The sequence below is a fragment of the Schistocerca americana genome, chromosome 1 (assembly GCF_021461395.2).
Source record: "Schistocerca americana isolate TAMUIC-IGC-003095 chromosome 1, iqSchAmer2.1, whole genome shotgun sequence".
Classification (NCBI taxonomy): domain Eukaryota; kingdom Metazoa; phylum Arthropoda; class Insecta; order Orthoptera; family Acrididae; genus Schistocerca; species Schistocerca americana.
Window position 1 is genome coordinate 561,074,293 of NC_060119.1, and position 26,753 is coordinate 561,101,045.

Here is a 26,753-nt window from a genome sequence, read left to right on the forward strand (position 1 = left end):
AATTCCATTCACATATGGAGAATGGGAAGAATGATTGCTTATAAGATATTCAGTTATAAATACACTTTTATTTACAATAGAAGACAAATTTCATTTTAATTAATTGTAAGGATATGAGCTCCAACTCTATAGTCAGATCCACTAGATTGTGGCCTTGCTTATCCATGAGATAACTACTCTTATTATTGATGGTAGGAGAAATTTTCATGCTAAAATCTGATTTGAAAGGAAGTGGCACCATGCAGATCCTAAGATATGGCACTATGTAGATCCTGATTACCATACTGTGACACAAAGTCCCTGATTATATTTCAGGTGTTTTCATAGAGCCCTATGAAGTAATGCACAGGATAATGTTGATGATTCTCTAACAGTCACTTGATTCTATTGGCCATTTTGAGAGAAGGAAACTTTTTTATATCACAATATTCATTCCTTTAATTCCATCTTCATCCACAATGGCACTGCACTTTCAACCCTTCATAATCACTTACTGTACTAAATCTGTGCACACAATAAGTGTCATGGTTCTTCATTGTCATCAGCTTCAGTCACAATTATTTCTCTATTTTAGAAAATTGAGGAGTAAAGAAAATGATTTAGGGAAAAATGGATGCTTGTGGTCTGTGCCAGACATTTGAGAGTACAGAGGTAAATATTTCAACATCTTTTGAGAAAAGTGTGAAGTACATAAATGAGAGGATTACAATGATGATAACATAGTTTCACAATGGCACAAAATATACAATGCAGATAAAAATTAAAACAATGAAGCTGCTGGATACATTGAAAGTCATTTCTATGGCATGATACAAAAGTGACCTAAACAGATAAATGCAGATATATGGGAGAGGCAGAGAAAGAAGGTTAACTAATGTTACATTTGATCGTGAATGATGAAACAGGTTTGAGAGTTCATGATAAATAGTTCTGGGTGTGCTTCCTAACAGTCATTATCCATTTTGCAGATGTGGGGTGAGGAATGAGGAATGGGGAATGGGGGATGGCTGATGGCTGCCCTCCCTTGCCCCTCACTGAGGTAAACCCTCAGTGCCATTGAAATATTTGAAATTAATTTGGGACAACATTTTTGAGAAAAGGGAAGATTAGGACTTACTGTTTCTTCAATGATGAGGTTGTTAATAATGTAGCACAAGCTCAGATAAGATAAGGATTAGGGTGGCCAGTTACCTGGAGCTCATTACACCCCAGGGTTCTAAAAATAAAGTGGTGAGAAACATGTGAAGACAGGCACTGTGTGGATATCTAATGAGTTACTTAGAAAATTTCTGGGCAGAAATTATAAGTATTCTTGAGTCCTCTGTGTATCAGTCTCATAGACATTGTGAAGATAAAAGTAATAATGACTTTGCACACAGGCAGACATTTCATGCTCCATTCATGAATAAAATGGAATGGAAAGTACTTTAATAGTTACCATAATAAAAAGTATCCTTGCTTCACATTTGATAATGGCTCAGAGAGCACAGATGGAGATTACAAGATCCTCAGAGATTTCTTTGCTCATTCTGATTACATTGGCTGTCCCCACATGTAATTTATGTGGAAAAAGGAAGTAAGAGTAAAGTTTGACATCCTACTATTGATGTGGTCAGTAGACACGTTCACAATCTCAGACTGGGGAAATAAAATTTAGAGAAACCACGTGTAACCTAAACTTGATTGGCTGGATGGGGATTTGAATCCCAATCTTCCTGAATGTGAACCCAGTGCCTTAATCACTGCACCACAATGATTGGTAGGATTCATGTGGACATTGTATGAACACCTTCATATTCTCAAGAAACAACAATGAATTTTGGACTACCATCAATACCACAGCATATAACCTGTATCTTTATGGCAGTAAATGAAGCAATATTCTCTAACGTGGAGGTTAGATATTTACTGATGATGCTATAGTTTTAACCACTGTGACATTCTGTGAAATTTGGAGTATTTGTTTGGCACTTAGTTAAGAGTATGTGTGTCCAAATAAACCTGTTTTAGGCTATTGTTTCATAATGTCACATTGTGTTTGTGGAATTCCAATATAGCTACAGTTTGAGAAGCAATTCTTTTATTCTAAGTGGAGTATTTGCTGTGATTATTGTACATGACAAGCTAAAACTGTATGCCAGACTGGTACTCAAACTCAGGCCCCATCTTTCATGGGCCGTGTTCTGTCAACCAATATGCCATCCAAGCACACTCGACAGACCAACTGAAAGCTTCAACTTTTCAGACCTGTTTCCGCTTTTCTGCTGTAAACTGGGGAGGAACTTGTGATGACAACTAAAGCATTGAGTCTGTTTGTGATGTGAACTTGAATGGCATAGTGTTTGCTAGCATTCAGCTCGTGGAATAGATCTGAATCCTAATCCAGTACACAATTTCAACTGGTTACATACAATCACAGTTACATTTTGTTTCACACTGTTCACCATTTTAGGTGCAAAAACTTGGATATTGGGTTGTATTAAGTATTAACTTATGAGACAGGAAGTATGCCAGATCTAGACTCAACCTTGTTGTTGATGTCATCATTGTCATCTTCAGTGTGAAGACTGGTTTGATATAGATCTCCACACTAGTCTATCCTGTGCAAGTCTCATCATATTTGCATAATTAATGGAACCCATATTCTTTAACCTGCTTACCATTCTCATGCCTTAGTCTCCCTCTATCTTTTTTTACCCCCACAGTTTTTTTCCATTACCATATTTATTGATGCCTCAGGAAGTATTCTACCTCCTAATCTCTTCTTTTAATCACCTTATGCCACAATTTTTTCTTCTCCATTTAAGTTCAGTACTTCCTGATTAGTTGTTTGATCTACCTGTCTAGTTTTCAGTATTTTTCTGTAGCAACACATCTCAAAAGCTTCTATTCTAATATTTTTATCCACATTTTGCTTTGTATCCTAAATTAGCAAACATCAGTCTGGGAATCATAAAATTGGAAAGTATATTTTAGGCAACTCAATATCATATTCATGGCAATGCTCATCCAGTTCTAGGTGACATATTACAAGATAAGCAGTGTTCATCACTCAGAGATTTATTCTTGACATTTTGAAAGCACACTTTCCAAGAAGAGACAAGCAGCTCATAACTTCCTTCCATATACCTTTTGAAAAATGAACACATCTGTAAAATCAGAGAAGTTTGAACTCTTGGAGAGGCTTACTGACAAATATTCTCACCTTTCATCAATTCTAAATAGAAGAGGAAATGGGGGAATGATAGTGGAATGCACACGACATAGCCTCAACCACACACCATAATATGGCTTGTAGCATATAAATGTAGATGGTGGTGATGATTCTAGTTCACACAACCAGCAGGGACAGAATACACAAAATGTAATATAAGGTTCACAAATAGGTAAAATATACTATTGTTATCACCATGGCAAACTAAAGTGATGCTGTGACATCAGAGTGAGTTTACAACAGAAATGACTGTAATAAAGACTGTATTTTATTCTGACAGCTACATACAGGGTATAAACTGAAAGTAGAATGCTTGACCTACATTTCTTTTAATTATTTTACTGCATTTGAACTCTGTGTTTCTCATTAGCTGCTATTACATACGCTTGCAGCCTCTCCAGTGTGAATGTTTCTTTCAAAATTATTCATTCATATAAGTAAAATAGCTACATTTAATAGGAGTGGTAATTTTTCCTGACACTTTCCTTCTTTATAGTAAAAATTATGCATTACAGGAAGATCTTGCACGAAAAGCTGCTCAGTTTAGAATTGTTCAACGAAGACTTCTTACTAAGTTTAAAGATAAAATTCTGACACCAATGAATAACTTGGAAAATCTTCTGAAAGACACATATACAAAAATTTTAATATCTACTGACCTTCTGGAAGAAAACCAAAAAAAGATGAAGTATTTGAGTATTCAAGTTAGTTGTTGTGTACGACTACTACTTTTCCTGCTGAAGTTACAAAATCCTTCTTCACAGAACAATGTAGCCGATCTTGAATCAGCACTCAGCTGTTCAGTAAATGATTCAGATGATCAGGTATGTATACATGTTTTACTTTTGTTCCTTTGTTGTAAATGCTGGAATGGCCATTTTTAAAAGATTATGTGTAGTAGTGTACTGTGTAGCAAATAATTAATTGTTTGATGTTATACTGATGGATCCTTCAATCACTGACATGGCTGGGATATAAATTTGTATGCTAACTCCCATTCAGAATAATCAGTCAAGAGTTACCTTCTTCATTTTTTATAGGGCTGGGATGAAATAACTGATGCAGCAGTGTCATACTTACTTCGAACATCACTGGCAAAATCTGTGAAAGACCAACAGCGATCAGCACCAATTTCTCTAGATGCATTGCAGGATATAGCAAGGGTTAAAAAACATATTTCAATGGCTTTTGAGAGAACCTGTAGAGGTAGTCAACTTCCAGGGAAGAAAGAACATAATGTTGAATCAAGCACTCTCCATGTGGGAATTAGCCCTATACCAGAGGCTACTGAAATAAATGAAGATGATGAAGGAACAATACCAAGAGGTTCTCAACTTGCAGAGAAGAAGCAATCTAATTTAGTACCAGGGACGCCTGCTGGCCTCCTGACAACAAGACGAGCCAAATTACAACTGCCAGCCATTCCAGGTATGCTTTGATCTTAGGAACAATCTTTTTTTTTAAGGAGGTGGCAGCTGCGGATGGATATATATGTGTGTGTGTGTGTTTCCACTCCCGGGATTGGAATGACTCCTTACCCTCTCCCTTAAAACCCACATCCTTTCATCTTTCCCTCTCCTTCCCTCTTTCCTGATGAAGCAACCGTGGGTTGCGAAAGCTTGATATTTGTGTATTTGTTTGTGTGTTTTTTATTGTGTCTATCTACCAGTGCTTTCCTGTTTGGTAAGTCACAGCATCTTTTTTAATATATATATATATATATATAATGGAAGGAAACATTCCACGTGGGAAAAATTATATATAAAAACAAAGATGAGGTGACTTACCGAACAAAAGCGCTGGCAGGTCGATAGACACACAAACAAACACAAACATACACACAAAATTCAAGCTTTCGCAACAAACTGTTGCCTCATCAGGAAAGAGGGAAGGAGAGGGGAAGACGAAAGGAAGTGGGTTTTAAGGGAGAGGGTAAGGAGTCATTCCAATCCCGGGAGCGGAAAGACTTACCTTAGGGGGAAAATAGGACAGGTATACACTCGCACACACGCACATATCCAACCACACATACAGACACAAGCAGACATATTTAAAGACAAAGAGTTTGGGCAGAGATGTCAGTCGAGGCAGAAGTGTAGAGGCAAAGAAGTTGTTGAAAGACAGGTGAGGTATGAGTGGCGGCAACTTGAAATTAGCGAAGATTGAGGCCTGGCGGATGACGAGAAGAGAGGATATACTGAAGGGCAAGTTCCCATCTCCGGAGTTCAGATAGGTTGGTGTTGGTGGGAAGTATCCAGATAACCCGGACGGTGTAACACTGTGCCAAGATGTGCTGGCTGTGCACCAAGGCATGTTTAGCCACAGGGTGATCCTCATTACCAACAAACACTGTCTGCCTGTGTCCATTCATGCAAATGGACAGTTTGTTGCTGGTCATTCCCACATAGAATGCATCACAGTGTAGGCAGGTCAGTTGGTAAATCACGTGGGTGCTTTCACACGTGGCTCTGCCTCTGATCGTGTACACCTTCCGGGTTACAGGACTGGAGTAGGTGGTGGTGGGAGGGTGCATGGGACAGGTTTTGCATCGGGGGCGGTTACAAGGATAGGAGCCAGAGGGTAGGGAAGGTTCCATCAGTTTCACCTGGTCCTACTCCAAATACCATGCCACTTTCCTTGACGTTGACCTCCACCTGTCCAATGGCCAACTTCACACGTCCGTCCACATCAAACCCACCAACAAGCAACAGTACCTCCATTATGACAGCTGCCACCCATTCCACATCAAACGGTCCCTTCCCTACAGCCTAGGTTTTCGTGGCAAACGAATCTGCTCCAGTCCGGAATCCCTGAATCATTACACCAACAACCTGAAAACAGCTTTCGCATCCCGCAACTACCCTCCCGACCTGGTACAGAAGCAAATAACCAGAGCCACTTCCTCGTCCCCTCAAACCCAGAATCCCCCACAGAAGAACCACAAAAGTGCCCCACTTGTGACAGGATACTTTCCGGGACTAGATCAGACTCTGAATGTGGCTCTCCAGCAGGGATACGACTTCCTCAAATCCTGCCCTGAAATGAGATCCATCCTTCATGAAATCCTCCTCACTCCGCCAAGAGTGTCTTTCCGCCTTCCACCTAACCTTCATAACCTGTTAGTTCATCCCTATGAAATCCCCAAACCACCTTCCCTACCCTCTGGCTCCTATCCTTGTAACCGCCCCCGATGCAAAACCTGTCCCATGCACCCTCCCACCACCACCTACTCCAGTCCTGTAACCCGGAAGGTGTACACGATCAGAGGCAGAGCCACGTGTGAAAGCACCCACGTGATTTACCAACTGACCTGCCTACACTGTGATGCATTCTATGTGGGAATGACCAGCAACAAACTGTCCATTCGCATGAATGGACACAGGCAGACAGTGTTTGTTGGTAATGAGGATCACCCTGTGGCTAAACATGCCTTGGTGCACAGCCAGCACATCTTGGCACAGTGTTACACTGTCCGGGTTATCTGGATACTTCCCACCAACACCAACCTATCTGAACTCCGGAGATGGGAACTTGCCCTTCAGTATATCCTCTCTTCTCGTCATCCGCCAGGCCTCAATCTTCGCTAATTTCAAGTTGCCGTCACTCATACCTCACCTGTCTTTCAACAACTTCTTTGCCTCTACACTTCTGCCTCGACTGACATCTCTGCCCAAACTCTTTGTCTTTAAATATGTCTGCTTGTGTCTGTATGTGTGGTTGGATATGTGCGTGTGTGCGAGTGTATACCTGTCCTATTTTCCCCCTAAGGTAAGTCTTTCCGCTCCCGGGATTGGAATGACTCCTTACCCTCTCCCTTAAAACCCACTTCCTTTCGTCTTCCCCTCTCCTTCCCTCTTTCCTGATGAGGCAACAGTTTGTTGCGAAAGCTTGAATTTTGTGTGTATGTTTGTGTTTGTTTGTGTGTCTATCGACCTGCCAGCGCTTTTGTTCGGTAAGTCACCTCATCTTTGTTTTTTTATATATATACTTAAATCAACGAAACTAATCAATTTTTGAATATATAATGTAATTGGATAGATAAAAAAATCTACTCACCAAGCAGTGGCAGGAGAGCACACATGTAAAAGGTATTAAAGTTCATTAGCTTTCAAAGTCACTGGCTCCTTCTGGCAGAAAGGTTGAAGGGAAAGAAGAGGGGTGAAGGAAAAGGACTGGTGAGGTTCAGGAAAAGAGGTACAATTCAGAAAGGTCACCCAGAACCTGAGGTCAGGAGAAGGAAAGACATTGTTGGGTCTTGTTGGTTGGAGACAAAACATCATTGTTCCAGGTAGCCTGCGAAAACCAGTTCGCCGATGTTGGCCACTGATGAAACATGTATACGACTGGAGCTAACCCCGTCAGTTTCAGTTAATGCCTCAAGATGGTGCACTGAAGCACCAAAACTGGTAGCCATATAACAAATAACATTGTAAGGATGGCTGTAGGTGTTCCATCTTATTAAACTAATGCATTATGGCATCCATTCTAAATGTTACAGAGAATTGTAACTCTAATCATTTACATACGTGCTGATGGTGTGTATTTGTACAAAGTTATATTGACATTTGACCATGTCTTTCTGGTTGCTTCCTCTTTGTGTGTGTGTGTGTGTGTGTGTGTGTGTGTGTGTGTTGCAGTGCACCTGCAGTAAGTGAAAGTCTTTGGACTAACAAAACTACAAAACTAGAAAAGCTGTTGATGATTTAATGTTTAAGTAATAAATCAAATGATATATATGTTCTACCATTCACTTGCAGAGTAGACAGTCTTAGCATCTATATAGGAACCACTTGATTCAATTCATTTGACAGTGCCAATTGTTTGAAATTGCCACTGAAATCCGTGGAGATGTTTTTTTTTTTTTTTTTTTTTTTTTTTTTGCTATATAGAAGGAAAAACCTCTAGCAGCATGTTCTAAAATTATATGATTGTAGTGAAACCTATTAGTGATGCCCGATGCCAATTACAAATTTGGAGGCATTGTAAAGAAAACTTACTAACATGGAACTCTTACCACTTCACCTATAATATTTCAAGGATAGATAACAGACATTTTGGGAGATAAAGCTCCATGTTAGAGACCTTGAGGAAACCCTTCCATCACAGATGTTTGGACAATGGGAGAAGTGTGTAAAATTATATCTAAGAGCAAGAAAACTTTTTGGATGTGCATTTGGATTAATGAATAAATATAGACTACTGAGAAAAGAAATAGAAACATCAATCAATGTAGCTGATCATATAGTTAGGTCCATTTGCCTACAAAATTGTGTCCTTTCCTATTGATGACAGTATTATATAGAAGCTGAACAGTTTTATAAAAAAGTGGATTTGTAAAAATTTAGTATGAGTTTCAATAGGGATTGCACATTAAATCTGAAGACAGTCAGACATTATTTGGTCAAATATTATGTTAAAAATTCAACATACATGTTATTCATGCATACTTATCATTAATCTTTCAAGATAGCACCAAAAATCAAAAAAATGATGCTTTTATGGTTCTGTTTGGTTTATCAGTTCATTGCAAATGAAACAATACACTTTATAATTCAATATAATTTGTAATCACATTTGTCAGCTGTGCCATACCACATTGTCATAAATTCCATAACATGGAACTGATTCACAAGCAGTGTCAGCTGCTAGTGATCAGTATTTCACACACACACACACACACACACACACACACACACCGTCCTCGGTCCTCGTGATGAAACCATAGTCGGTAATGAGACTTGCACAAAGAACAAAAAATCCATTTTAAATTATAGGCTCTCACAATCATGGAGGGTCTACTTTGTGCCCCAAAGTTAAGTTTTGCAAATATTTTTTGCTTCAGAGTTGATTAACTCATAAGTGACAGAATGTTTAATAATCAGTGCCTGCTGCATTCATAAATATGCTGTGAGATGCCTTCCTTGAAGGGAAAAAAATGTATTTTCAATATTCAGAGATTCAGAAAAACTACTAACAGAAAATGTGACATCATTTGTGGTTAGCAATGCCTTTGGAAACACTGAAAGCTTTATTTAATAGAAGATTTTACTGAGTACTTTAGTAGCAGTTTTGGCTCAGTGCCATGGCAAAAAAAAAAAAAAAAAAAAAAAAAAAAAAAAAAAAAAAAAAAAAAAAAAAAAAAAAAACCAGAACAGACCAACAGAAATGAAAACAAACTGTGCTTCTTCTTAATGTTGTCATATTAATAAGTTGTTATGAAATTATCATAATAAATAAAGTATTCCAACTTCATTGAAGTTTCGGCAAACCTGCAGCATCTATGCTCCCACTATTCATGGTATTAGCAGCTTTGTATTGATAGTGTTTTTAGTCATACAACCTTGGATTTCTCACACTAATTCCATGGTACATGTATCATCAATTTTGAGCTGCAAAACTGCCAGAGAATGAGGCAAACTGCAGTGAAAGCAATCCCAATCTTGCATGAGTGTTACATCTACATGATCGCTCTGCAATTCACACTTAAATGTTTGGTGGGGGGTTCAGAGAACTACTTTTGTTTTTGATTTGGGGGGAGTGGTTCAAAGAACATTTGAACTATTTCTTGACCATTCTACTCTTGATTAGCACATAGGGGAAATGAAAACCCATATTTTTCCGTGTAACCTCTGATTTCTCTTATTTTATTATGGTGGTCACTTCTTGCTATGTAAGAGGTAGCAAGAAAATATTTTGGCATTTGGAGGAGACAGTAGGTAATTGAGCTTTCATAAAAAGATTTTGCCACAACCAAAAACACTGTTGATTTAATGATTGTCAACTCAACTCACTTAAATAAAAGAACACTGTCTCCCTTATTTTGTGGTAATACAAAATGAGCTGCTCTTCTTCTAGCTTTTTCAATGTTCTCTGTCAGTCCTATCTGATAAGAATCCCATACTGTGTAGTAATACTCCAGCAGAGAGGATCACAATTGATATATATTATTCCATACTGGATTTTGAGTGATTAATTTTTAAAGTGTTAATTATACCAAGTAATTATATTTTTGGGGTGGAAGAAACAAATAATGCTCCATCTTTGACTGTGAAATTTTTATTATTTAAAAATGAACTGGTCTGTAGAAAAAAATAACAATTATAATATTCTGAGACTAAACACCCATACTTTTGTTGCTTCCAGATGGAAGTCAGTATAAGACTGACTTCAAGAAACCTGCCACTCTTCAGGTGTCTTCTCTGGAGAAAGACAAGCCACCCGAATTTCCACCTGAACCTCTAGAGAATATAAAAGTAACACACACAGCAGAATCTCCTGAAGAAGATGATGATATCTGGTAACCATATATTGACAACAAATGACTGGAAATCTTTACTTAGAATCTAAATGGGATCAAGCTTGACAAATATGGGAAAACATGCATATATGAGGGCTTTTATTAGCAGAACTCATTATGTCTGTGTTGTACATTTGATGAGTTTTTGTACATTCATTATTAGAATGCACTGTCATAAATTTCTTCAATATGTATCAGTACAAAATTTGTACTACACAAACTACAAAATGTTCCTGTAAAGGTCATAACATAACTACCAAGAAAATTATTATTCATTGTTTACTACAGTTTTTCAGCATATTGTGGTTATATTTTCTGAGATTTATATTGCTCATCCTTATTAATGAAGGAAAATATGAATACGTCACCAGGACTTTTCAACAAATAATTTCAGATAATGTTGGTGAATTAGGTATGAAACCATCACTTTACACAATAAAGAACTTGTACTGTAATACAGTAGTTTAATTTATACAACAAGACCTAATAAATATTTGGTGATATTCTCTTCTATAAGTTGAATTATATCCTGGTTCTCCCTTGTGCCCATCTCCATATTTCCATTACTCTTTTTCCCACTATCTATATATAATTTTAAGATGTTGAACTTGTCTAATTTAATCTAGTATACCTCCCTATTCTTTATAACTTATCATAATATATATTTCTGTTTTCTTACCTGATCCAGCTTTGTATTCATTTTTACTCCTCACTTTATTGGTCTATGATTACTTAAAATTTTGAAAATATTTTTGGGCCATCAGGTCCTGCTTAAGTTCTTTGTTTTTTTAAAAAAATATATAGTCAGTTTAATTTTTAATTCTATTTAGGTCTTGCCATGCCCATCTGCTATTTGTTCTCTTCTGGAACAATGTTTCCATGTTGGAGCAAGTTCTACTGATGTATGATGTTTATAATATCTGCTATAATACCTACAGTTACACAATGGAAAGTCATTATTTAATTTTACCTTTGTTTTTAAGTGTTTTAAGCTATTTTGTAGTAGAAAGTACATTCATTTATCACTCTTAATCTTTGTGGAGATCTTATACATCACCATCAAAATAGACTTGAATGTCTTCCATGGAATATCTTCTGTTTACTTTTAAAACAGCCCTTAGAAATTTGTCATATTTCTTCAATATTTTACTTTTCTTGTTTACAATTAATCCTGCACCTGAATTTCCTCCTTGGTCTATTCTTCTGTAATATATCTCAAGATTTTAATTTTTCTTAGTATTTTAATTTTTTTCCCATACTTCTGTTGACCCTACTACAAGCTATTTGAATGTATTTAATTCCTCTTTTATCAGGCATAGTTGCCCAAATGGTGTAGCACATGCCTGGAAACCAAAAGGTCATGGGGCTGAAGGCCATTTCGTCCATGGTTTTTTTCAATCTGCCTTTACTTTTTAGCCTTCACTTCTGAACCATGTGAAGAGTTGACAGGAATGACGCATAGTTTGAATTTCACTTTAAACTGTATTCCCCCTTTCCCCAATAGGGATAATGGGGTAGGATGGTGACACGCAGGTTGCTGAAGTGGCATCCAATTGAAAGACAACATGAAATTATTATTATTACTACTCTTGTGGCTCTGCAAGCCTATATTTACAACCAAAAGTTCTTCAATGTATTGTCCCTAAATAAAAAGCGATAAAGCAGTTTGGTATCTACGGTCTTAATGTTTGTGGTGGATATCCTACTCAAAATTCCTACCCTCATTTTCCAAAGTGGTGTTCTGTTGCCCACCCAAACTACACAACTTCTTGGTCCATCCCAGTGCCACTCTTGTTCCCGAACCCTAAACCACTAATGTCATTTTCCTGTGGACAACGTAAGTGCTGGGCTTGTCCCATAATCAATTTAACACCTACTATTGCAATTGTCACAGGAATTTCCTACCCAATCAAAGGTAAGACCATGTGTAAAAGCTGCCATGTCATCTAAAATTTGTATTGAAATTAATGTCCAGTTTTCTATGTGGGTATGATAACCAAACATCTGTCCAGAAACTTGCCAATACCAAGTTTTGGCTAACCATGATTTATCACACACCTGCTGAAAATTTTGCACAACCATTTATCAAATACTTTGAAAGCTGCTTGACATCAATGCTGTTTGGATCTTCCTATCCTAGAGCAGCTCCTCTGAACTGTGCAAGTGGAAACTGTCCCTTCAGCAAATCATCTGTTCTCACAAGCCATGTCATCTCCACTTTTGGCCATCACCTTCCCATTCCCTTGCTCTCTTCTCACTCCCTTGCTCTCTTCTCACTCCCTTGCCCTCATCTTTCCTCTCTTAACATTTTTCAACATGTTTCACCCCATCTCATTATTCTATTCTCCTTTCTGCCTGTTTTCTCTACATTCGCATGCTTGAGTTCCTCAGATTTGTGTTTATACCTCACAGTAGTTCATTACTGGCCTCTGGTACCTACTGTGTCAGGTGTCCAGAGGAAGTAAATCCAAAGGATAGAGGTCTGTTAATTGTCAGAAGTTCAGATGTGGAGTGAATACTGGTACCTTTCAGTGAAACGTCAGCAAGGGATGAAGAAATGCTAGGTGCACTCTGCAGATTGTGGTGCATGTTGGAACAAATCATGCCTGTCATCTGGGCTCTATGTCTTACTTAGATCATTTCAGTGACTGGCAGGTACAATTTGAGAAGATCAGCCTTGCTGAAGGAGTTTCAGTGAAACTCACAATTTGCAGCACTGCCCACAGAATGCATTGTGGGCCCCTGGTTCAGAGTCAGGTAGAAGGATTCAACCAGAGCCTTTCTGTGACAAGTTAGGCTGCAACTACCTAGACTTATGACATAATGATGAGAACTGTAGGGTACCCCCAAGTGGATCAGGTGTGCACTATACATCAGAGGCTGCTACACAGGTGGCTGAGTGATGAGTGCACACAAGGTTTTTTTTTTTTTTTTAGATTAGGCAACTCTCATCCAGTCCAGGTAACAATCGCTGTAGGAGATCTGGAAATGTTAGTGTAAGACCCAAAGAAATACCCTTTATAGCTGAAAGTATTAAAATCCTTGTGATTAACTGCTAAAGCATTGGCAATGATATGACAGAGTTCGAAGCACTCCTAAAAAGCAATGGAGCTTACATAATACAAGGCACAGAGACCTACTTACAACACAAAATCAATACTAGTGAGATTTTTAGACAAAATTTAAGTGTGTATGAAAAGGATAGGCAAATGGCAAGAAGGTGTGTTGCATTTGTCACAGTAGACAAGACACTCAATTCACAGAGATGGAAATTGAAGCTGCATGGGAGATTGTTTGGGCAAGACTAATTTTCAAGGATGGACATAAACTTATAATTGGATCCTTCTATTGACCACCAAACTTATCTCTAGACATAACCAAAACCTCTAAAGAAAACCTCAGTTTGCTAGTAAACAATTTTACTAATATTACTGTCACCATTGGAGGAAACTTTAATCATACAACAATCAACTGGGAAAATTACAGTTTTGTAGGTATAGGGTGCAACAAGACACCCTACGAAACATTACTAAATGTCTTCTCTGAGAGCAGGTTGTTCAGAAGCCCACTTATGATAAAAATATATTGGTATAATGGCAACAAAGAAATGTGACCTCTTTGAGGATGTCCACATTGAAACTAGTGTCAGTGATCATGACACAGTTTTGGCAATGATGATTAGCAAAGTGCAAAGAGCAACTAAAACAAGTAGAAGGATTTATATGTACAGAAAACTAGATAAAAAGAGATTAATCCTACAGCTCAAGAAAGAATTAGAAACATTCATCTCTGGAGAGGATAATGTGGAAGAACTGTGGCTCGCGTTTAAAAGAATAGTTGACAATGCACTGGATGGATATGTACCCTGTAGAACTGTTCATGATGGGAGGACCCTCCATGGTGTACAGTCACTGTAAAGAAACTTCCAAAGAAACAGAGACTACTACATGAAAGGCATAAAACAAAGCATATAGGCTGGGGATGGAGAGGTGCTGAATGAAATAAATTTGGCTGTCAAGAGTGCAATGCATGGAACCTTCAATGATTACCATAGTAGAATATTATCAAAAGATCTCTCACAAAAGCCAAAGAAATTCTGATCACATGTAAAGGTTGTTAGGAGTTCTGAAGTTAGTGTCCAGATACTTAAGGACAAGTAAGGAACTGAAACTAGGAGCTGTAAAGCAAAAGCAGAAATACTGAACTCCATTTTCAAAAGTTCTTTTACAAAGGAAAATCCAAAGGTGTTGTGCCAATTTAATTCTTGCACTGATGTAAAGATTAGTAATATAGATATTAGTGTCAGTGAAGCAGAGAAACAAATGAAATCTGCATCTACATCTATACTCTGCAAACCACTGTGAGGTGAATGGCAGAGGGTATGACCCACTGTACCAGTTATTAGAGTTTCTTCCTGTTCCATTCACATATGGAGTGTGGGAAGAATAATTGTTTGAATGCCTTCAGTGTGCAGTAATTGTCCTTATCTTATCTTCACAATCCCTATGTGAGTAATACATAGGGGATTGTAGTACATTCCTAGAGTTATCATTTACAGCCAGTTCTGGAAACTTTGTTAATAGACTTTCTTGAGATGGCTTATGTCTATCTTCAAGAGTCTTCCAGTTCATTTCATTCAGTATCTCTTTGACACTCTTCTGTGGATCAAATCTGTGACCATTTGTGCTGCACTTCTCTGTATACATTCAGTGTACCCTGTTAGTCCTATTTGGTACAGGTCCAACACACTTGAGCAATATTCTAGAAATTTTCCCTCGAGTGATTTGTAAGCAATCTTCTTTGTAGACTAATTGCACTTCCCCAGCATTCTGTCAGAAAACCAAAGTCTACCACCTGCTCTGCCCATGACTGAGCCTATGTGATCATTCCCTTTCATAACCCTACAAAGTAATACACCTGTGTTTTTGTACGAGTAGGCTGATTCCAACAGTGATTCACTGATATCATAGTCTTAGGATTACACTTTTTTTTTCATTTTTTGAAGTGCACAGTTTTACACTTCTGAACATTTACAGCAAGTTGCCAATCTTCGCACCACTTTGAAGTCTTATGAAGATCTGAATGAATTTTATGCAACTTCTGAAATTTTCCCGGCGTATTTCTTCTTCTAATAATTTCCGGGTATGCAGCCGGATCCCGTCGACATTCTGCCACGATATTTCGGCCCAGAGACGTCCGGCCATCATCAGGTGAGTACACAACTACTGAAGAGCCCAGGTGCAGTCGTGGTATTTATGCCGAATCTCGCGCATGTGAAATGTACTGGCATCCTACAGCGCATGCGTCAGGTGTTGACATGCGCAGCATAGCCGAGTTGTACGTGCTGCCCTCGGTGGTGGAAATAAAGGTTCATCTAGTCATTGAGTATCGAATGACACTGTCGATTCCGCTGTGATTGTATAATTTTAATAACAGGATTCCAATTTTTATCCAGCTGAAAGCCGTTGTCACGATTTATAAGATTTTGGTTACATTGTATTCCATTGAATGTCCCAAAGAAATACAGTGCAGAATGTTGACGGGATCCGGCTGCATACCCGGAAATTATTAGAAGAATTTTATGCAGTTTCTTTCAGATAGTACTTCATTGTAGATAACTGCATCATCTGCAAAAAGTCTGAGATTAATGGTAATGTTGTCTGCAAGGCTATTAATATACAACATGAATAGCAAGGGTCCCAACACACTTCTCTGGGGCATACCTGAAGTTACTTCTACATCTGGCAAGTAGTCTCCACCCAAGTAACATGCTGTGTCCTCCCTACCAAAAAGTCCTCAGTCCAGTCACAAATTTCACTTGATATGATTGTACTTTTGACAATAAGTATAGGTGTGGTACTGAGTCAAATGCTTTTTAGAAATCAAGAAATACTGCATTTAACTGACTGCCTTGATCCAAAGCTTTCAGTATGTCTTGTGAGGAAAGCAAGAGCTGGGTTTTACATGATCGATGTTTTTGGAATCCTTGCTGATTGGCATTGAGGAGCTCATTCTGTTCAAGATACCTCATTATGTTTGAGCTCAGAACATGTTCTAAGATGCCAGTGATATTGGAAGGTAGTTTTGCAGATCACATCTACTACTCTTCTTGTAGACAGGTGTGAACAGTGCTTTTTTTCCGAGAACTGGGCGTGGTTTTTTGTTTGAGGGCTCTACAATAGATTATGATTAGAAGAGGGACTAACTCAGCTGCAAATCCAAGACAGAATCTGACAGGGATTCCATCAGGCCGTGGAGCTTTGTTTAATTTTAAAGATTTCAGCTGTTGCTCAACACCACTGACACTAATATTTACTTCATTTATCTTTTCAGTGACATGAGGGTTAAAACTGGGGAAGCTCTCCTGGGTTCTCCTTTGTAAAGGAACATTTGTAAATGAAGTTCAGCATTTCACCTTTTGCTTTTCTACTCTTAATTTCAGTTCTTGTCTCATTCACTAGGGACTGGACACTAACTTTGGTGCCACTAACAGCCTTTACATATGACCAGAATTTCTTTAGGTTTTGTGAAGTATCATTTGATTGCTATGTTAGTAACTAAGGCATCACACACAGCTCTCTTAACAGTGAAACACATTTCATTCAGCATCTCTCTATCTATAGCTCTCAGTTTTGTTTTACACCTATTATGCAGTAATCTCTGTTTCTTTAGAAGTTTCTTTACAATGACCGTTTACGATGGAGGGTCCCTCCCTTTTTTAACAACAATCTGTTGTAGATCTCTTGAGCAAAAAACTATGCCATGTAGTTGGAAGAAAGCATAGACCACAACCATCTGCAAGAAGAGTAGCAGAAGTGATCCACGAGATATCCTTGACATCTAGTTGTAGAATCTTAAAACATATTCTGAGTGCAAACTTAATGAGGTGTCTTGAACAGAATGACCACCTCCATGCCAGCCAGTGTGATTTCCAAAAACATTGACCATGTGAAACCAAACCCTCATGTTTCTTAGTGGCATCCTGAAAGCCATGGATCAAGACAGTCAGGTAGCTACAGTATTTACTGATATGGAAAAAGCTTTTGCTCAGTAGCAGTTCTACACTTATTGCTGAAGGTATAATTGTATGGTGTATCAAGCAAAATTGAGGATTATTGGAGAGGAGTACATGGCGGTGTGAATGGAATAACAAGATATATGATGTGAAGAAATAGCACACCATTTGCATTAAAAAACAATTTTTAATGCAAGTAGTGTGCTATTTCTTCACATCGGCATCCTTCAAAAAAGTTGCTGAAACTGATGAACGAAAATCTAAATGACATGATTTATCTTTGCGGTAAGCGGAGACATGAGAGGGAAAATGCTGGTGTAGTCGGTGCTTGACATTACAAACAGAAACTGCAATCAGAATGAGATTTTCACTCTGCAGCGGAGTGTGCGCTGATATGAAACTTCCTGGCAGATTAAAACTGTGTGCCCGACCGAGACTCGAACTCGGGACCTTTGCCTTTGCCCATGAAAGGCAAAGGTCCCGAGTTCGAGTCTCGGTCGGGCACACAGTTTTAATCTGCCAGGAAGTTTCATATCAGCGCACACTCCACTGCAGAGTGAAAATCTCATTCTGGAAACATCCCCCAGGCTGTGGCTAAGCCATGTCTCCGCAATATCCTTTCTTTCAGGAGTGCTAGTTCTGCATGGTTCACAGGAGAGCTTCTGTAAAGTTTGGAAGGTAGGAGACGAGGTACTGGCAGAAGTAAAGCAGTGAGTACCGGGCTTGAGTCGTGCTTCGGTAGCTCAGTTGGTAGAGCACTTGCCCGCGAAAGGCAAAGGTCCCGAGTTCGAGTCTCGGTCGGGCACACAGTTTTGATCTGCCAGGAAGTTTCATATCAGCGCACACTCCGCTGCAGAGTGAAAATCTCATTCTGGAAACATCCCCCAGGCTGTGGCTAAGCCATGTCTCCGCAATATCCTTTCTTTCAGGAGTGCTAGTTCTGCATGGTTCGCAGGAGAGCTTCTGTAAAGTTTGGAAGGTAGGAGACGAGGTACTGGCAGAACTAAAGCTGTGAGTACCGGGCGTGAGTCGTGCTTCGGTAGCTCAATTGGTAGAGCACTTGCCCGCGAAAGGCAAAGGTCCCAAGTTCGAGTCTCGGTCGGGCACACTGTTTTAATCTGCCAGGAAGTTTCAGAAACTGCAATGTTTAAGTTCACCATGCAATCTATTAGGTTGCTGGTGTTTGCAAAAAGGAAAGAAACAAGGAAGTCAACATGAAATGTTCCAGACAAGTCCGATATCTGACAAAATCAAACAATGGACCCACCGGACACTTTCTATTGTGGCACTTACATGCAGTTACCATTGCTGGCAAAGTGATTATCACGAAGTGTGAAGTGCATCGTTTTCCTTTCAGTTCTTGGTCAGAGTTGAGGTTGATAGCTTGTTGATGCATAGAATATCTAATAATAAATCACTATTTAAATATACAGCTCTAAAACTGGCAGTATGTTTACAATGTGCAGCTGGTATTTTTATAGGCTGGTACATTGATATTTCTTCCATCAATATATTGATAATTTTTTTCAATATACTGACAGCTGACAATGATATTTTTTTAAATATTGATGTATTGGATTCCTGATATTTTTAAATATATTCAACAGTCCTACTCCCACTACTCATCTACACAGGAGCCAGTGCTCATCCTCATTTTTTTATTTGTTTGCTAGTCTAAATATAATCAGAAATAAGAACATTGTATTATGTTGCTCTACATTAAGAGTGTTGGTATGCTTTCATGATTTGCTGCCCCTGGGACAATGTGGACATGCAATCCATCACTGCTAAAGCCCTCCATTACCTGGACAAGACTTTTTGTAATTATTTGATTGGTAAGGGGGTTGGGTTGGGTTGTGTTGGGGGAGGAGACCAAACTGCGAGGTCATCGGTCTCATTGGATTAGGGACGGAAGTCGCCCGTGCCCTTTTCAAAGGAACCATCCCGGCATTTGCCTGAAGAGATTTAGGGAAATCACGGAAAACCTAAATCAGGATGGCCGGATGCGGGATTGAACCAACATCCTTCCGAATTTGATTGGTAAGGCAGACACATCCAGTGATCAGCATAATTGTTACAACTCACTTTTTTTTCCTTTTCTTACTGGATGTGTATGTCAAGTCATTTGTGTCCAAATCCCAATTTTATTCAGAACAGGATAGGCTTGCCAAAATACTAGCTACCAACTTCTTTGTGAGTTTTTGGAGCATGATGAGTCACATGTGAAATTTGATACAAGCGGTGAAGTGAGTGGTTGTCATTTATAACAGTTATCCTCATCAGTATGGACAACTCTGTCAATGACATTGTCATGTAGAAGAAGGTGTAAGTAGATGAATGACGAACACTAACTTCACATAACGAAGGTTTATTCAGCACTTGCACATACAAGAGTGCGGAGTGAACTGCCTCTGGCCAGAACACATACGGTATATATACAACTACACAACATTCCAGTACAATGAGTCTTGCCATTTTTTGATACTTCTCCAGGGTGAGTCATAAATGAGGAAAAATATGTTGAAGACCGCACGGTGCTATGCGTAACACGTGACACACCATTGTTAATTTTGTTCTCCTCGGTGTACTGTGTACATAAAACAAAAACACCTGTTAACCATTGGATGAGATACCAACGAGCCTCACAATCACAACGTGCCATTCACCCATAGATACAACACATGACACACCAATGAGCTGATGTGTATCTGCCAGTGTTTGAAAGATACGAGAAAGAACAAATTCCATCGTAATGTATGTGAAATTGTATCAGAACTTGCCGGTGGTAAAGGGGTGTACAGTCCCATGTTAGGGAATGTGTGTCCTGTAAGTGGGAAGAGTGGTCAATGGCAGAAGTAAAACCGCGGCATGTATGAGGTTTTTACAACACCTCTGCGCTGCTCACGCTGCCTGATACTCACCGTGTTGACAGCTGGCAATGGCCATGTCACAGTGTTACTACAGAACCATGCAAGTTTCACAAACAAGCAGTATGCTGACATCCACCTCACCTACAGGTTTGCAGATGGAAGAGCTGACGTTGCAAGGCAACTGTATCACGAGAGGTTTCCTAGCCGGTGCCTTCCATCCGCAAAAACGTTTTACTCTGTTGACAGGTGCTCGGGGGAGTATGGTGCATGTGTAGTGCCTCCAGGATTTAGTGGTCATGGTCGACCGTTGACGTACAGTGCGGATGACAAAGAAAAAGTGTTCTAAACTGTTGTGGAGGACCAAACAATAAGCACCAGGTCTCTCACCACTGTGGTCAGAATGTCACAATCTACTGTTATGCAAGTACTCCATAGAAACCATTACCATCCCTTTCACATGCGGAATGTATCGGCATTGTTGCCAGAAGACTACCAGACGAGGCTGGACTTCTGCAACTTTATCCTACAGCGTCAGACCCACAACCAGCATTTTTCACAAACAATACTATTCACCATCGAAGCCTATTTCACGAAGGAGGGTATAGTGAATTCGCATAATTGGCACGAGTGGGCAGGAGAAAACTCCCACAGCACAGTGATATGAGGGTACCAACAACGATGTGGTGTCAATATCTGGTGTGGTATTATTGATCACCATCTCATAGGGCCACATGTGCTACCACAAAGGCTTACAGGAGAGCGGTATCTGCATTTCCTGGATGCTACATAACCAGAATTGTTGAAAGACATTAGTTTGGCCTCTCTATGAACATGTGGTACATACATGATGGCGCCCCTGCTCACTTCAGTGGCACAGTGTGATGCGACCCGGACAATGCCCTCCCTTCAAAATGGATCAGTCATGGAGGCCCTGTAGCATGGCCAGTAAGATTGCCAGACCTGAATTCACTGGATTTCTTTTTGTGGGGCCATCTAAAATCTGTGATTTATGAAGGAGAGATAGTTGATGTCAACACCCTTCAATGCAGATTACAACATACCTGTGATATTATGCAAAGGGATATAGACATGTTGGATCATGTTCAGCAATCCTTCCTGCGAAGAGTTCAACTTTGCCACACACATCATGGGCGTCATTTCGAAGAGTACTTATAAACTGCCACTGCAGCTTCTGGTCATGTGTTTCTGTGTTAGTTTTGACTTGTACAGCTATGTTGTATTCGTTTGTATTAACTGCCACATACCTGTGTAGTTGTATTTTGTATTCTGCATCTATGTACTCATTTCTTAAAACTAAGTCTGGGACACAAAGATCAAATTATAAAATAAACATGTAGAGTAGTGCAGCCCCTCCTCATGTTCCTTTCCCTATGCCAACTAGCCACGATACATAACACTGGCCAGCATAATCGGAATGAGATAGATGTGGGTGCTGTCATTGCTCGCAGTGTCATGCAGACCGTCGTTAGACGCCGCATGCCTCGCCTTCTCGTGAGCGGCTAGACTACTTACAACACTTGCATTGTTGTTGTTGTGGTCTTCAGTCCTGAGAGTGGTTTGATGCAGATTTCCATGCCACTCTATCCTGTGCAAGCTTCTTCATCTCCCATTACCTACTGCAACCTACATCGTTCTGAATCTGTTTGGTGTATTCATCTCTTGGTCTCCCTCTATGATGTTTACCCTTCAAGCTGTCCTCCAATACTAAACTGGTGATCCCTTGATGCCTCATAATATGCCCTACCAACCGATCCCTTCTTCTTGCAAGTTGTGCCCCAAATTTCTCTTCTCCCCAATTCTATTCAATACCTCCTCATTAGTTATGTGTTCTACCCATCTAATCTTCAGCATTCTTCTATAGCACCACATTTTGAAATCTTCTGTTCTCTTCTTGTCTAAACTATTTATCATCCATGTTTCACTTCCATACATGGCTACACTCCATACAAATACTTTCAGAAACAACTTCCTGACACTTAAATCTATACTCGATGTTAACAAATTTCTCTTCTTCAGAAACGCTTTCCTTGTCATTGCCAGTCTACATTTTATATCCTCTCTACTTCGACTATCATCAGTTACTTTGCTCCCCAAATAGCAAAACTCATTTACTACTTTAAGCGTCTCATTTCCTAATCTAATTCCCTCATCAACAGCCAACTTAATTCCATTATCCTTGTTTTGCTTTTGTTGATGTTCATCATATATACTCCTTTCAAGACACTGTCCATTCCATTCAACTGCTCTTCCAAGTCCTTTGCTGTCTCTGACAGAATTACAATGTCATCGTCGAACCTCAAAGTTTTTATTTCTTCTCCATGGACTTTAATACCTACTCCGAATTTTTCTTTCGTTTCCTTTACTGCTTGCTCAATATACAGATTGAATAACATCGGGGACAGGCTACAACCCTGTCTCACTCCCTTCCCAACCGCTGCTTCCCTTTCATGCCCCTCGACTCTTATAACTGCCATATGGTTTCTGTACAAATTGTAAATAGCCTTTCGCTCCCTGTATTTTCCCCTGCCACCTTTAGAATTTGAAACAGAGTATTCCAGTTAACATTGTCAAAAGCATTCTCTAAGTCTAAAAATGCTAGAAATGTAGGTTTGCCTTTCCTTAATCTATTTTCTAAGATAAGTCGTAGGGTCAGTATTGCCTCACATGTTCCAACATTTCTACGGAATCAAAACTGATCTTCCCCGAGGTCGGCTTCTACCAGTTTTTCCATTCATCGGTATGGAATTCATGTTAGTATTTTGCAGCCGTGGCTTATTAAACTGATAGTTCAGTAATTTTCACATCTGTCAACACCTGCTTTCTTTGGGATTGGAATTATTATATTCTTCTTGAAGGCTGAAAGTATTTCGCCTGTCCCATACATCTTGCTCACTAGATGGTAGAGTTTTGTTAGGCCTGGCTCTCCCTAGGCTGTCAGTAGTTCTAATGAATGTTGTCTACTCCTGGGGCCTTGTTTCAACTTAGGTCTTTCAGTGCTCTGTCAAACTCTTCATGCAGTATCATATCTTCTATTTCATCTTCATCTACATTCTCTTCCATTTCTATAATATTATCGTCAAGAACATTGCCCTTGTACAGACCCTCTATATACTCCTTCCACCTTTCTGCTTTCCCTTCTTTGCTTAGAACTGGGTTTCTGTCTGAGCTCTTTATATTCATGCAAGTGGTTCTCTTTTCTCCAAAGGTCTCTTTAATTTTCCTGTAGGCAGTATCTGTCTTACCCCTAGTGATATGCGCCTTTACATCCTTACATCTGTCCTCTAGCCATCCCTGCTTAGCAATTTTGCACTTTCTGTCGATCTCATTTTTGAGACGTTTGTATTCCTTTTTGCCTGCTTCATTTACTGCAGTTTTGTATTTTCTCCTTTCATTAATTAAATTCAGTATCTCTTCTGTTACCCAAGGATTTCTATTAGCCCTTGTCTTTTTACCTACTTGATTCTGTGCTACCTTCACTATTTCATCTGTCAAAGCTACCCATTCTTCTTCTACTGTATTTCTTTCCCCCATTCTTGTCAATCGTTCCCTAATGATCTCCCTGAAGCTCTCTACAACCTCTGGTTCCTTCAGTTTATCTAGGTCCCATTTCCTCAAATTCCCACCTTTTTGCAGTTTCTTCAGTTTTAATCTACAGTTCATAACCAATAGATTGTGGTCAGAGTCTACATCTTCCCCTGTAAATGTCTTACAATTTAAAACCTGGTTCCTGAATCTCTGCCTTATCATTATATGATCTATCTGATACCTTCTAGTATCTCCAGGGTTCTTCCATGTATACAACCTTCTTTCATGATTCTTGAACCAAGTGTTAGCTATGATTAAGTTATGCTCTGTGCAAAATTCTACCAGACAGCTTCCTCTTTCATTTCTTCCCCCCAATCCATATTCACCTACTATGTTTCCTTCTCTCCCTTTTCCTACTATCGAGTTCCAGCCACCCATGACTATTAAATTTTTGTCTCCCTTCACTATCTGAATAATTTCTTTTATCTCATCATACATTTCATAAATCTCTTCGTCATCTGCAGAGCTAGTTGGCATATATACTTGTACTACTGTGGTAGGCGTGGGCTTCATGTCTATCTTGGCCACAATAATGCATTCACTATGCTGTTTGTCGTAGCTTACCTGCATTCCTATTTTCCTATTCATTGTTAAACCTACTCCTGCATTACCCGTGTTTGATTTTGTATTTATAACCCTGTATTCACCTGACCAGAAGTCTTGTTCTTCCTGCCACCGAACTTCACTAATTCCCACTATATCCAACTTTAACCTATCCATTTCCCTTTTTAAATTTTCTAACCTACCTGCCCGATTAAGACATCTGACATTCCATGCTCCGATCTGTAGAACGCCAGTTTTCTTTCCCCTGATAACAACGTCCTCCTGAGTAGTCCCCGCCAGGAGACCCGAATGGGGGACTGTTTTACCTCCGGAATATTTTACCCAAGAGGGCGCCATCATCATTAACCATCAGTGAAGCTGCATGCCCTCGGGCAAAATTACGGCTGTAGTTTCCCCTTGCTTTCAGCCATTCACAGTACCAGCACAGCAAGGCCGTTTTGGTTATTGTTACAAGGCCAGATCAGTCAATCATCCAGACTGTTGCCCCTGCAACTACTGAAAAGGTTGCTGCCCCTCTTCAGGAACTACACATTTGTCTGGCCTCTCAACAGATACCCCTCCATTGTGGTTGCACCTGTGGTACGGCTATCTGTATCGCTGAGGCATGCAAGCTTCCCCACCAACGGCAAGATCCATGGTTCATGGGGGAAGGGGGATGGACACTTGTATGTTGTGTCCTATTGCCGATCTGTCACCTTGGCCAATGTCGGCACACAGTAGCACCCAAAAGTCCACTTCATATTCCCAGATTTTTACCATTCAATTGCATTGTCATTTATTGACATAGGAACATGCGGAGAACGAATTTATATTTGTAGCTCAGTGTGTGACAATTTGTATGACATATTTTTCCTTATTTATGACTCACCGTGTAGCATGTACTTGAACCAAATATAGAAATTAAAATTTTTCAATTCAGGTGAGTTTTGAGCTCACAACCTTCCACGCAACAGTCTAGTCTCATAATCACTACACTACAGTGACTGCTACTCAGCTTCTCCTGCAACATTGCACCCTCCTTAAGAGAACAGTGTCTTGGTGTTACATCCTCCTAGTCCAGGAACGAGTCATCAGTCCTGCATACTCTGAGGGGGGGGATATTAGTGTGTAACGTCCCGTCGACAACGAGGTCATTAGAGACGGAGCTCAAGCTCGGGTGAGGGAAGGATGGAGAAGGAAATCGGCCGTGCCCTTTCAGAGGAACCATCCCGGCATTTGCCTGAAGCGATTTAGGGAAATCACAGAAAACCTAAATCAGGATGGCCGGAGACGGGATTGAACCGTCGTCCTCCCGAATGCGAGTCCAGTGTGCTAACCACTGCGCCACCTCGCTCGGTCTGCATACTCTGACTCCCGATGACTAACATTCGCCCTGGCAGTGATCTTCTTAGAACTTCCCTTGCCGCTACAGTCTTCGTCACCTTTCCACTTGTTGCCTGTTGCTGGAGCTTTGAATTGACCCTGGGTTGCAGGATCCTTTTAGGAGTTCATTCAAAGGATGTGGACCAAATCTCTGATCTTTCATTGTCTTGTGTCAGGGTCGAAATCTTCAACTTCATAAGTAACATTGGACAACTGTCTTACAAACTTATAAGGTCCAAAGAAGCACCCGAGGAGCTTCTCAGAGAAACCAACCTTCTAAACAGAAGTGTAGGTCCAGACGAGGTCACCAGACTGGTAGACAACAGGGCGCTGACTCACGTCATACCTTCGGTGGTTGTTTTCTTGAGCCTGCAGCTTGAGGAATCAGGCTAACTGCTGAGCTTCCTCAGCTCTGGTTAACACCTGGCCGAGGTACTCATTGTCTGTGTCATCAGGATGTAACAGAAACACAGTGTCCATCGTCGTCAACACCTCACGCCCATGTACCAGGAAAAACAGCGTAAATCCTGTGGTGTCTTGTTTGGCGGTGTTGTAGGCAAATGTCACAAAAGGTAGCACCTCATCCCAGTTGCTCTGCTCACCATTGATGAACATTGATAGCATGTCGGCCAAGGTCTTATTAAGGCGTTCAGTAAGCCCGTTAGTTTCAGGGTGGTAGGCAGTTGTCATGTGATGAGTAATGTTGCACCGATGGTTTATCTCTGTCACAAAATTTGATTGAAAACTTTCCCTTGATCCGTAATTAATGACCTTGGGGCACTGTGTTTTAATATGATGTCTTCTACGATGAATTTGGCTACCTCG

General features: G+C 39.8%; 1 protein-coding gene across 3 annotated transcripts in view; it reads left to right on the forward strand.

Moving 5' to 3' along the window:
* Positions 1–10,948, forward strand: part of LOC124606354 (protein PTHB1) — an 85,455-nt gene extending 74,507 nt beyond the window's left edge. For all 3 annotated transcript variants that reach the window (XM_047138339.1, XM_047138353.1, XM_047138346.1), the window contains 3 exons: positions 3,730–4,038; positions 4,255–4,642; positions 10,358–10,948. In XM_047138339.1, the coding sequence (XP_046994295.1) occupies positions 3,730–4,038; positions 4,255–4,642; positions 10,358–10,515 (855 nt within the window). In that variant the 3' untranslated portion in view covers positions 10,516–10,948. The remainder of the gene's footprint in view (positions 1–3,729; positions 4,039–4,254; positions 4,643–10,357) is intronic.
* Positions 10,949–26,753: the final 15,805 nt, after the last annotated feature.